Consider the following 13643-nt stretch of genomic DNA (forward strand, 5'->3'; position numbering starts at 1 on the left):
GGTAGGCAGAGGGGAGCAGGGCACTTACCTTAAACCACTAAGAGAAAGAAAGGTGGCTTCCTGAGTGTGGTGGTGGAAAGAGCCCTCAGGGAGAAGGCAGAAGACCCTGTATTCAAATACTGGATTCCCCTCTGTCTAGTGTGGAATTGTGAGCCAGTGATTTCTCCTATTCCAGACCCAAGAGAATTGTCAAAGATGGCTACATTTTCTTGGAACTCTGGTGAATTAGTGGGTAAAGAGTTACCTCATCAATGCAAAGGCAAGTAATCCACCAACTACTCCTCAGGAGAAAGAGGAGTAATCTCAGCTCTGAGGCAGTTTCCACTCAACAATGAAAGTGAGGTTTTTTTAAAAAGACATCTTCCTTATCTAGCCCTTGAGCTGTGAAATCAAAGGGAGCCCTTACCTTTCTTTTCTGATATTAATTATCGGCACTCCAAGTCAAAGGACACTTCCTCCATGAAGCTTTGCTAGTCTTTAAGAGTCAGATGGAGTTTGTGCTCTAACCTCTGGATTTCAAGAGAAATGTCTCTAACATTGTCCTGTTTCTCTGTGCTGTTCTACTTCTTTTCATTTCTCCCAGAGCGAAGCCGTCATTTTAAAAAATGATGAGGCTCCCAAAGGGCCATAGTTCAAAATTTAAAAACAAACAAACAAAAAAGTCCATTGCCTTCCAGTAGGTACGGACTCTGAGTTTAAAGATGCTGACAGGCACATCTTTCTCTCACCAACTCCACTGACATTTTTGTTGCTGTTATCAGGTACGAATTTAACCCCTGCACCAATGAGAGTCTTCACAACTTGGAGTTCAAAAAATACTTGTTTAAAGAAGGGTGGCTAAATTACATGCTTCCTTATCCATGTTTGTACAGGTATCTTATAAGATTCTGCTAAGGAGTAAGCTTCTTTCCATTAATAGTCCGAGGCATAAAATAAATAAATAAACGCTTATGTATTATTTTGATGGCCTTTTCCTTTCAACATTTTCAACTTCGGGAATACTCTCAATTTAAAATATCTTCTCAAGAAAGAAAAGTCTGCCTTTTAACAAGTCTTGGGGAACAAAGTTGTCTATCTTCTATTGGTTCTATTCTTCAGTCAATAAAGGCCTGTTCTTCAGAATACCTTAAAATGTTCAACAGGTGTTTTTGCTAAGTGTTTAAATATTTTCTTTTAAAAGATACACCACAAACCCAAACTTTCTAGAACTGGTAGAATATTTTATACGAGACCCACACGAGGAAGACCAGGGACAAGTGTGGGTAGGATAGATAAGTCACTCCTGTGATATTCCAGGTGGATTTAATTTTACTTTCTCCGCCCCCCCCTTTCAGAAGATATAAAGATGTTAACGGTAATGCTGTAGTGAGAAGCGAGGTAGTTTCTGCACCCTCTGCCTCCACGCTTTTCTGTGCTTTCTAAACGGGCCCCGGAGGCCTGCATTCCATCGTCTCTGGGGGACCCAGGCTGTTCTTATATGTGGACCCGAACCAGGCGGCGTATCCGTCTCCCGCCTCCGCCGGCAGGTACTCGAAGTGCGCGCGGGAAGCTCTATTCCCGGTACCGGGAGGTTTTAGCCCGTGGTGAGGAAGCGACTGAGGCAGGACCCGCTTCCTCCGTCTAGTGCTGCGATAAAGGGACGGGAACCCGACGGCGCCGGAACCCGGAGCCCAAGGCCCGCACTGCGGAGCAGGATGGCTGCTGCACAGCACCCCAGGGACGGCCGGCGATGCAAAGGAAATCGAAGGCACTCCCGACGCGGGGGGAACGTTGCTTCGACGTACTTTCCGGCTCTCGACTCCGCCCCCGCAAGGGGCTTGGCTCGGAGCTTCAAGATGGAGTCACTAAATAGAGCGGGGCAAGAGATGAGCTTGGCGGCCCTAAAACAACACGACCCTTACATCACCAGCATCGCAGACCTCACGGGCCAGGTCGCTCTATACACTTTCTGCCCAAAGGCCAACCAGTGGGTGAGTGCGGCCCGGCCGGGAAGGGCACGCGGTTGGCCGTCGCTCTTAAAGGGACCGCGCGGGCTGCCGGAGCCGAGGGACGAGGGAGGCCAGGGTTGCGTGGGAGAACGCAGGACTAGAGGAGAAGGGGGCGCGCACGGAGGGCCATCGGGAGCTTTCGGTGCAAGGGGGAGGAACGAGAAAAGTAGCCCCTAAAAATGCCGGGGAGAAATAGTCTAGTTGGAGGAGAGGTTTATAGCGGGGTCGTGTTGCTTGGGGTCAGCTCTGGGGACGACCTCCTTTTTGCAGTTCCATTGGGGAATGACCCATGCGATCATATAGATACCTGAAAGCTTCTTTGTGAGGTTTTGAGGATTTTAGGTAAGTTGAATAACACCGTTGCCGAACACATTAGACGCAAAGGTCATCTAAATTTAAAGCTTGAAATCCAATTAGTTAGACTTCTTGGAAGGAGTGATAAGGGTGAGCCAGGCTTTAATAAAACTACACTGTTTGTGGAATTTTGGAAAAGATTTAAAAGTCTTTACGAAAAGGCTTCCGTACGATTTGAATTCCTGGAGATCTTTGGAAAACAGTCCTTTTAAATGTATTCTTGTTCCAGCTCCGAAGCTCGTGATGTCACCTCAACGCGTCTGTCAGATCAACTCCTTTTTTTTTTTTTTTATGGTAGGGAAATTCTAAAGGTTTCATTCTGTCAGAACTTGACTTTTATTGGCCTCTGCTTGAAGTTTCATTAATTGTTTAACATTTTCATTTTTCTTTTTTAAAATGAAATGTAATCCAAGTTTAGAGACTTTCATTCATTGTTGCACCTTTCTCCCTATCCACCTACTCCCCCCAACATTTTAATTTTCTTATGAAAAACTTATTAAACTTTACAACTAGAAAATAATGCCAAAAAAAGTTTTCGTTGGATTAAATTCATTCTTGTCCTAACGTTCACATTACTATTAAAACTCTTTAGCGTTTAAAACCCCCCACAAACTCTTTATCCAAACTCTGAGTAATTACTGTAATATTCACTCTGTAGATAAATACATATTTACCATTAACTTCATGCAAGTCATTTAGCATTTATGAACATTTAATTGAGAAAGGAGAGTTTTTGAAACCAACTTGTTTTTTTATCTTCACGCCCTGGAAGACAAGGAAGTATAAAAGAAGCCGCAAAAACAAATTTACAGATTTTTTTGTAAAAAACATGCAACTGTATTAGATACTGCCTTAGCTTAAGTCTTTCTGAAGTATTTTCTTAGTCCACATATAAAATTGTGATTAGGCACAAATACGGATTCTGGACCAATGATGAAAACATAAGACTTTTATTACTTCTGTTTTATGTAAACAATAAACTATTATAATTTGGATTTTAAAATAGCCTACTGTTGTGTGTTTATTTTTTATCATGGCACATAACACATAGCAAAAATTTTTATTTTATTATTTTGAATTGTCTGTGTAAGTCAGAATTGAGTTAATGCTCACTGAGATTCTTTTGTTTTGTAGTTTCAGTATTCAACAAAATTCTAAAAATAGCCTACTATATTTGACAGTTTTTAATGAATGACAAAATTACTGATAAAATAACCAAATTTGTGTTTGATGAAGCAAAGTAGTCTATAAATAAGAACTTTCTCCTACTAACTTTAATAAACTAAAAGTGAACACATATTGTGCATAGAACCCTGACTTTAAAATGAAGAAATCTGACTAAAATATTTTAGCTGAAAAGTCACAGATATAAGTGTGTTGCTAAATTAAGCACTGAATGTGATTATGTGCAGTGAAAGAAATCATATGAAACTGGTAATAGCAGTAGGTGGAGAAGTAGATGTTACCTGCTCAAAGTGGTTAATTTTAAAATAAGTGATGACGGTTAAGCATGAAACATTTCTTCTCTATTAAGACCATTTAGGTTTTAATGATTGGAAGAACACTAATTGATTCATTGTCTATTACAGGAGAAGACTGATATAGAAGGGACTTTATTTGTATATCGAAGGTAAGTGTTTAAATTCTATTTATTCTCAAAAATCTAATGATGCCCACCATCGTATTGTTTTTATTCAAGCTTTTATCCATCTCAAACTGCAAGATCCAAGCTAAACCATAGCTTTTCTCTAAGCCTTATAGAACCAGAACTTAACTTAGGGTCTAACAGAACATTCTGAATATAGAAAACATTTTCCAGTAAGGATTAAGTCTAAAACAGATGCCTCCATCCATCCCTCAATATTTAAAAAAAAGATACGTATTGCTGGGTACTGTTGTGTCGAAACTGACCAATAGATGACTCTCCAGTGAGTTTTCAGAGGCAATAAATCACACAGGAAGTGATTGCCCATCTTTCTCCCACAAAGCAGCTGGTGGATTCTAAATACATACCTTTGCTTTGACAGTGCAGTTCTTTACCACTAAGCCACCAGAGCTCCCTCTATAAAATAATGCCATTGAAATATCAGCACCTCTTTTCTTGTTAAGTGCCATCAAGTTGGTTAAGACTCATAGTGACCCTGTGAACAACAGATGGAAAGCAAGCATGATTTTCTTTCCTAAAGGACTGGCCTCTTGATAACATGCCCAAGCGTATGTGAGATAGATGAGTGTATGATCTAAGTCTAACCATTCTTGCTTTTAAAGAACATTCTGGCTGCATTCCCTCTAAGATTTGTTTGCTCTTTTGACTGTCCATAGTATATGTAGTATTCTTTGCTAATACCACAATTCAAAGGCATCAGTGATTCTTTGATCTTCCATATGAAGCAGTGGCATGTGTCAAGCATACCTTAGTCTTAAAAGGGACATCTTTGCTGTTTAACATTTTAAAGAGGCAGCAGTGAAGTATGTTTGATCTCTTGACTGCTCCTCTGGTGAAATCATGACAACGTCAATCTTTTCTGTTTGTTATGTTGCTTATTGATTGGTCCACTTGTGAGGATTTTTATTACATGTTCATGTAGAAATGAGGGCTGTAGGTTTTTTTTTAATCTCAGTAAGTGTGTCAAGTTCTCACATTCAGCAAGAAAGATTGAGTCATTTGCATGCTGCAGAGTCCTGATGCCACATTCTACTCCATATAATCTAGCTTCTGGGGTTATCTGCTCAGCTTACATACTGCATAGGCATAATGAAAACATACAACTTGATGCACACCTTACTTACCTACTTTCAACCAATGTCCTTATTTTGTTCAAATGACTGCTTGTTGGTCTGTGTACATGTTCTATTATCACCCCTAAATCCTTGACTGTATATAGTGTCTTTTTGTTTTTAAATGCTGATTTATTTACAGAGTTCCCACACATTGTTTTGCACACAGATCTTTCCCATTTCCTTCATACTACATAGTGTCTTTAGTTAGGTATATTAGTCCTTTAAGAGATCTTTGGAAAGCTTGAGTTACTCATAATTGCGTCATTTGTTTCCAACTACCTCGAGTGCTAACATCTTAAAATGTGATTGGCTTGCAGGTTGACACTTTCTTAGGCAATTTTTTTTATTTTATTTTTTTAAATAATTTTAATGAACATTTACAGAGAATTTGGATTTCCATTCATTCATTGCTGCACTTCTCTACCCGCCCAGCCCTCTCCCCCAACCCCCTAGTTTGCTCCTCTCTTTCAAAAGTAAAAGAAAGACTCCTTCCCTGGTACACAATCCCCCCGCACCCCTCCCACCGCCCCAAGTACATTCCACTATGCAACCTTAATTGTGGACTCTTGTTCTTAGGCAATTTTTATGACTGAAAGGTAAATGACAAGATAAACTAGTCCAGGGAGTTACTATAGCAGGTCATTCTCTTGGTTTCTCAAGTTTAGCAACTCATTAGCCATTAATATGAACATTTTTTCATATTTAATATGGATTATCTCTTAGGCCTTTCTCCCTTAGTGCTAATTAAAAAGTATTTGTCACATATTCTCCTGAATTTTCATGTGAAACTTTGAGATATATAACTGCACTGATCTTCTTTCTATAAATATGACACCTTGTTCCATCTTGGTCCTTATTTTTAAAACTTTTACACTTAATTTACTTCAGTACCCTTCATTATTTTGGGCTTAAATCTGTAGAAACTTTTCAACTTTAATTAGAACCTAGATAGCTAGAATATTGGTAATGTGCTTTTTAGACTTTATTATTAAAGATTAATATATAGAACATTTATTATTGAAAATGTGCTGCTTAGTGCAATGAGTGACTTGCCTTAACAATATTTGTGCATGCTTACATGGTTGGTGTTGATTCCATATATATAAAAGGAAACCAAAGAACCTTTCTTTGGAAAGCGTGAGAACATTTTATATACGTTGGAAAAAAGTATGCCTGGATTTAAGAATACAACTTTGCAGTCACCACCTTAGTATAGAAGAATCTGGAGTTGGAGTAAAAAAGCCTGAGGCTAAATTCAGGTTATAGTAATTTGTGTGTCTTTGGGCACAAGCATAAATTATAGATTGTTTAATATATTGTTTTTTAATCTGTGAAATAGGATTCAGGTAGCTCCTTCAACGTACTTTGGGCATATTGTCAGGAAAGGCCAGTCCTTGGGGAAAGACATCTTGCTAGGAAAAGTAGAAGGTCAAAGAAAGAGAAGACCCTCAACAAGATGAATTTACACAGTGGCTGGAACAAGGGGCTTGAGCACATTGTGAGATCGAGCAGGATTCAGATCTGTTATGCGCTGGGTCATTACGAGTCACACTTGGCTCCGCACCTAGGGGCTGTACTGAATCTCCCACAATGTGAGAAAACATACATTTTTTAATTGTAGGATTCAAAACCTTATTCTTCTTAATGCAATCTAAAAAAATTTATAATGATGGCAGTCATTATTATAGGCAGTCTTGTCCCATTTAAAAGAAATAGTATATTCATTTAGCAGGTATTAAAACTGCTGTATCTTTTTAGATTCCTAGCATCTGTCTGTGAAAATACACAAGTGCCCATATGCATTGAACTTACTAGTGATGGGAGATGGGCAGATAGCAAAATAAGTGGTTTAGAAAAAGATAACCGTGCAAAGTAGTGAGCTTTGAGAGTTAGTTGCCACATTAAGTATAGTTAGTAATAAACCTCATTGAGAAGATGACATTTGAACAAAGTCGTGCTGGAGACACCACTTGAATTGCAGATTCTTGGAGAATTCCAGAGACCTTCAGGTAGCAACATACTTGCAGGTTTGGGAAAATGGCAGAGAGCAAGGACAAGGGAAGAGGCACATGGAGATGATAGCAGAAGGGAGCACATCAGGTAGGACCTTGGTGGCCTTGCAAGGACTTTGGCCTTCATTCTGAGAAGAGTGAGTCTTGGAGGGTTTTGAGCAGAGATGGGGCATGATGTAACTTGTCTTTACTTCTTAAAGTACATATAATTTTGTGTCATTTACTAATAAAGTAATTGTATTTTAAATGGAAATTAGAGAAGTAATTACATTTCTGCAGATTAAGTAAATAAGAGACTGCAAATGACTTTTATATTTTTCATTGTTATTGAATCTAAGGTCAGCTTCACCTTACCACGGTTTTACCATTGTGAATCGACTGAATATGCACAATCTAGTTGAACCAGTCAATAAAGATTTAGAATTTCAGCTTCATGAACCGTTTCTTCTGTATAGAAATGCAAGCTGTGAGTATAATTGTTTTACTATATTTAACATATTTATATCTAAAATCAAATGACTTTTGTTTCTGTTGGCACTTTATTTTTGGATTTCCAAATCATAAGTCATATGTATACTGTTGATGATTATAAATTAGCCTGTTAATAGTCTTTTAAACTAGGATTCTGAATTTGAAAATGTTCTCTTCTGTATGTAAAAACATGTCATTTTAGTTAACTATACTGTTCCATTTGATAAGATGATGCTCCTGTTATTTCTTTACAAAAATAAATTTCACTTCTTTATTTGTTGTGACACTGAAATAATTGGATACTCATGCTCCTGAGAAGCAGAACTTAGTGTGGAAGACAGTGAATGGCCATAGATAGTAACTATCCCCTGGATAGTGGGATGATTTTTTTAATGTTTATTTTAGTTTCATTTAGTTGAGTGCCTGATGGCTACCAAAAATGTGCCAGGAGTACTTCAGCATTAATGATTCACTAACCAGTGTGGAATAGACAGGAAGAGTTGGATCTGCTGAGACTTGATGTCTGACAATTTTTCTGTTGGAAAATGATTATTAACCTTTTCTCCTGCTTCTCACTCCAGGATCTTTTCAGCATCTTACAGGTGCTAATAATGGTTGGAAATTGTCTGCAAAAGTAGAGTGACCCTTTCAAGAAAACCCAGTACTAAGAAGTGTCTTTAGTTTCTGCATTGTAGTGTAACTTTTGAAAGTCTATGGGTGTGAAAGTAGCAGATAGTCACTTTGTTTGACATTGATCATGGGACCATTAATACTGCTTGTATTAGAAGAGTGATTGTGCTGTAGCTCCCATCTAAGAAATTTCTGGAGAAACATTGCTTCTCATTTTAAAAGTTAGCTATTGTTTTTAAATTACACTTGACTGGGAGGTAACTGGTAATGAGTGAGGGTGGGAAGAATGTCTTCAGTATAAAATGATACTCTTAAATTTCCTGAAGGAGAAGAAACAAGATCTATTTTGAAGTTGGTTGTTTTTGTTGTTTTTTTTTTTTTTTAAAAAGAATCAGTACAGTGATGGAGGGGTAAAGAATGCAAGAACTATTTTGAAGTTGGAAGCCGTAAATTCTTCTCTCCACCTCACTTTTACGTATTTAAGTAAAATAAGATCTCTTGACTTAACAGGAAATTATTTGTATGGATAATTAACTTTTAAATTCTGTAGACATTTGGAACTATATCTCAATACCTATAAGGTCAGGATTTTTTTTTTAATAACAATAACTTTAGGTGACTTTTCTTTCATAAAGGAGAAATTCTGCTAAAAAATCCACTTTTTATTTTTTACATGAAATTGAATTTGTTTTATTTTTTAAATAAAACTTTATTTTAATGAATATTTACAGAGAAGTTAGATTTTTATTCATTGTTGCACATGAATTAGTTTTATTCTTGACTGTCGGTAAACGTGTCTGTGACTTCTAAGAAAAATTGGATTATTTAAGTCTTAGTAAAGACAATTATTAGAGGCATATGAGCCTAGTTAACGTTTAGCATAAGCCTGAAGTAAGCCATACTCTTATCTATTTCATAAGTTAAAAAAAAACAAAACACAAAAAAGCTGTTGTTAGTTTTAAATCTGTGAGACTGACAATTATCTATAGTATAACTTTAGGACAGCATGATAACTTTAACTCCATTGTGATGTTATAGGTTAATTTGTTGTAATGATAACAAATTCAATTTTTAGAATATTTAGGGGCAAACAAGTAAACAATGTGTTTTATTGTATAAAAATTTCCAGCAAACAGGTGAAACACAATTTTTCTTAATTGAACCAGTAAGTCCTTTTCCATGTTGTTCATGCCTCTGTTAATTGAAGCACTAAATCATTTCTTAAGGGCCATACAATTTCTGATATTGCTAATTGGAAATTTGAGAGCACACCAACTTGTTTTTAGAGGAGAGAAGGGTCTGAAAAGGTCAAGTACAACACTGTGGATATGTTAGAAACAAGAGTCGCTTGGGGAAATGGAGTATTTAAAGGAAGAGTTGTATTAGGGAGAAATGATAGGACAGCTTAGAATGAGTCAGACTGTGATGGCCTCTTGAGTTTATGTTTTGTCTACCTAGACTCAAAAATGGGAAATAGTCAGTTCAGCAAGCTATTGAGTTGTTTAGGGATTTGTTCTTTAAATAAAAAGTTAATTAGTGTCTGATTGCACATACAGGTAATTATACCTGATTTTGTGGCTGCTCTTTTTAAGTTCTCTTGTGGAAAATACCACCAAGATATCTGACCCATTTAATTCAAGTTACACCTTTAATTCGAGTGTCTGTCACTTAGATCAGTTTTTAAAGTTAATAGAAAATGAAACTGTAGCTTCTCATTTCTAAATTGTTCTATGCTTTATTTATATAAAATGTCCAATGTCTCAACCTCCTCCACCTAAAAAAAAAAATACTTACAATAACCAAGGGATTAGGTTTTTTTTGTGGGTTGGGTTTTTTTTTATTTGTTTTTTTTTTGGTGAGAAAAATTTATATTTAGAATTAGCCCGCTGAACTCAGTTTAGATAATCCCAATTTTGTTGGCAACATCTAAAGCATCATAATCAGGAGCAAGTCGAACATAGGCCTTCTTCTCTCCATCAGACCGAATCAAAGTGTTGACCTTAGCCACATCAGTGTCATAGAGCTTCTTTACAGCTTGTTTAATTTGGTTCTTATTGGCCTTGACATCCACAGTGAACACTAGTGTGTTGTTATCTTCTATCTTCTTCTTCATAGCTGACTCAGTGGTCAGGGGAAATTTGATGATGGCATAGTGGTCAAGCTTGTTTCTCCTTGGAGCCCTCTTCCGGGGGTATTTGGGCTGCCATTGGAGTCTCAGTGCCTTAGGCCGCCGGAACGTGGGTGACGTGAGGATCTTCTTTTTTTTTTTGGCTGTGGACGCCCTTCAGGACTGCCTTCTTGGCCTTCAATCCCTTTGCTTTGGCTTCAGTTTTGGGAGGGGCAGGGGCTTCCTTCTTGGCTTTCGGCGCCATCTTCGTAGAAAGGCGGGATTAGGTTTGATGACTGTTTTGATCTTTTGGAAGCAGCATGTGCAGTGAGGAGACTGTAAGTTCTGTAGTTGTTGAGTAACAGTAATACTCCCAGAACTGTATTTGTAAACTACAGAGCAGAATAAGACTCAGATGTTAATATATTTGCCCAGGTGCCACAAAGATAATGAGTGATGGGCAAAACTCAAATCTGTTTAGCTTTAGAGCCAATGTTCCTTATATATTCTAAGCATTGCTGTTCAGTAGCATTCTGTATTGATTGAAATACTCTTTATCAACACTGTCTGATATGATAACATCCAGCCATATTGGTTATTGAGCAAGCGGAATGTGGCTGGTGTGGATTAAAACAGAACAAAACTCATTGCCATCGAGTCGGAATTGACTCATTGCTGGCCCTCTGTTGGGTTTTGGAGGCTCTAAATTGCGTGGGAGGAGATTGCTCATGTTCGTCCTTCAGAGCCACTGGTAGATTCTAACCACAAGAGAGACAAGGCCTTTGGGTTAGCAGTACCGCTCTCTGGGGACATTGCCTCCTGGTATGTGTAGTGGGTGAGTTAGGGAATGAATGTTCAATTTAACTGTAAGTCAGTTGAAGTTTTAAGAGTCCTACATAATCCTGATCAGAAACTGCTGCAATCTCAAAGGCACATGGTTCAAATCCACCAGCTTCTCAAGAGAAGAATGTGTAGTCTTCTATGCACTTTGATTAACTGCCTCTTGAAACCCACTGGAGGATCAGCTATAAGTCAATTCCAACTTGGTGACATACACCAACATAACCTGGCAATAGGCTACTCTGTTTCTTGAACCATAGAGGTCTAAGCATGTGCCCATGCACTTACTCATCCTTTGCTCTGGCATGCCTGAAATGGATAGCTATGTGGGAAGCTTTGAATTGAATTTGTATGCCTCCCATTTTGTTAGTTTTTGAAATTTATAAATGATTTTTAGATAGACGGTATCTCTGAGAATGAGTTTACCATGGAAACACTAGACAGGGAATTAAGTTTGTGGACAACTATTTTAGGCTTTGCCATTTTACTAACTCTGAGTAAGTCATTTAAACTACTGATCTGACCTACTTATAAATGGCATCATGTAGATAAAGTTATTTTTTTGGTCAGGCACTCACAAATACAAAATACTGCAGCCCATGATTCCATATTAGACTCAGTTCAGATGGCTTTCTTCCCATTCCTGTGATTCTTCTTCCCAAGAAATATCAGTGTAATTTTCATATTATCTGTGACTTGCTTTTGAAAAAAGTGAAGTTGCAGTGTAAACATATGCATTACCATCAGTCTGCTGATTTTACTATTTTTTTCTACTATTTTACTACCTGAGTTATAAAATTATTCTTTGGAGGGTAATCTTCTAGGAGTCCCAGGTCATAGAGACATCAAAGAACTTCTATCCAATGAAAAATCTTCTCACTGTTAACATTTATTCATATAAATTAATAACAAATCTGGGTCAAAAAGGAATAGGGGACATTTCCGTGAGCCACCAGCAGTTACTTCCAACTGTAAGTTGGAAGCTTATGAGCTGACACTGCCAGCTGCTAGGAGGTGTTTAGAAATGGGAAGCTATCTTTAAAGTAAGGACTATGTTATGATGCATAGAACTCTGATGGTATAATCCACAGGGAGTTGTCCCACTAACCCCGAGGTGGCACTTACCTGGTTGTTTGAAGCCACTGGTGACTCAGTGGGAGAAAGATGGGCAGTCACCTCCGTGCAGTGTAGACGCAAAAACCCATTGGAGGCTCATCTGTGAGATGATTCCAACCCAATGGCAATGAATTATATTGAGAGACATTACGATGCACCTTTGCGGTCAAGAGTTAAGGTCACAAGCCCTCAAGGAGCAGAGACACCAGCTGGATCACCTGATGAACTGTGTATTGCAAAGATAGCTAGATGATGCTGACAAACCTGGGAAGATGACAACAAGCTTATCCACCATCTTAGTCTGAACTTTGGGTTAGGGTGGGAATGTTTCCCCTGAAAATTAAAACCATGAGTCCCTCTTCACATGCATTTGCAGTTCAAATTTAGACCACTAATGTGATAGAATTTCTTACCTAGCCCAAGAAATTAATACAAAATCAGTGCAGGTTGGTGAATATCCTGGCAGAACATACGTGAACCCATCTTGAGGTACAGACAATACATTCTTAACCCAGGTTGCTCAGAAATCTTACAGTTAAACCTCATGGACCCAAATCACTGAATATACAAGAAATCTTTCACAAACAGTGAATGAAGTTTGCATACAACAAACAGTAGGATTGGATAATCCTTCCCAAAAAGTTTTGTTAATAGAATGCTCAAATAGAAATCTTAACTGATGTACCTTCCAGATATAGAATATAATATATATAGAAGGTATGAAGGGAATAAAATATTCTGTAAATTGACAGGTAGACTTGAAAATACCCAGAGAGAACTAACAAATGGAAATTTTAATTATTAAAATAAACATACCTAAATTCAACAGTGAATTATAAATAGCCAAGAAGAGAATTGGTTAAACTGGAAAAGAGATCAAGAATCATCATAAAGGGAAAGAGGAAAATATGACAGATAAGAGTTGGAAAGTGTAGCATAATGATAAGAATTCTGGAAGGTTAAAATAAGTCTGGAGAGGTGATATTTGAAGAATATGTCTAAGAATTTTCCAGAAATGATTAAAGACATAGATCTCAGAGTTTGGATGTAGAATATCCTCAACCATAGTAAGTAGAAATAAATATACCCGTGGAAATCTCACACTGAAATATCAAAGGCAGAGAGACAGGAGCAACCAAAGTAACAACACATAAATACCAATTAAACTGACCACATACTTTCAGTTGTAGCTACTGAGGTTGGAACACAGACACGTAGAGGAACAAAATAAAAACAGTAATTTTAAGGCATATTTTTTTTTATTCTGTTATGTGTCGTCGAGTCGCTTGCGACTCATAGCGACCCTATGTACAACAACCCTAAACCCTGCTCTATCCTGTGCCA

The 13643-nt window shown here is 37.7% G+C and overlaps 1 protein-coding gene across 2 annotated transcripts in view; it reads left to right on the forward strand.

Moving 5' to 3' along the window:
• Window positions 1–1752: 1752 nt before the first annotated feature.
• Window positions 1753–13643, forward strand: part of DCP1A (decapping mRNA 1A) — a 50714-nt gene continuing 38823 nt past the window's right edge. Inside the window, exons 1-3 of one of the 2 annotated variants that reach the window (XM_006892229.1) lie at window positions 1753–1970; window positions 3932–3972; window positions 7474–7601. In XM_006892229.1, coding sequence (XP_006892291.1) covers window positions 1836–1970; window positions 3932–3972; window positions 7474–7601 — 304 coding nt within the window. In that variant the 5' untranslated portion in view covers window positions 1753–1835. The remainder of the gene's footprint in view (window positions 1971–3931; window positions 3973–7473; window positions 7602–13643) is intronic. The other variant, XM_006892230.1, reaches the window with a different exon arrangement.

Source organism: Elephantulus edwardii, unplaced genomic scaffold (genome assembly GCF_000299155.1).
Source record: "Elephantulus edwardii isolate Elephantulus edwardi_28Jun2011 unplaced genomic scaffold, EleEdw1.0 scaffold00113, whole genome shotgun sequence".
NCBI classification, from domain to species: Eukaryota; Metazoa; Chordata; class Mammalia; order Macroscelidea; family Macroscelididae; genus Elephantulus; species Elephantulus edwardii.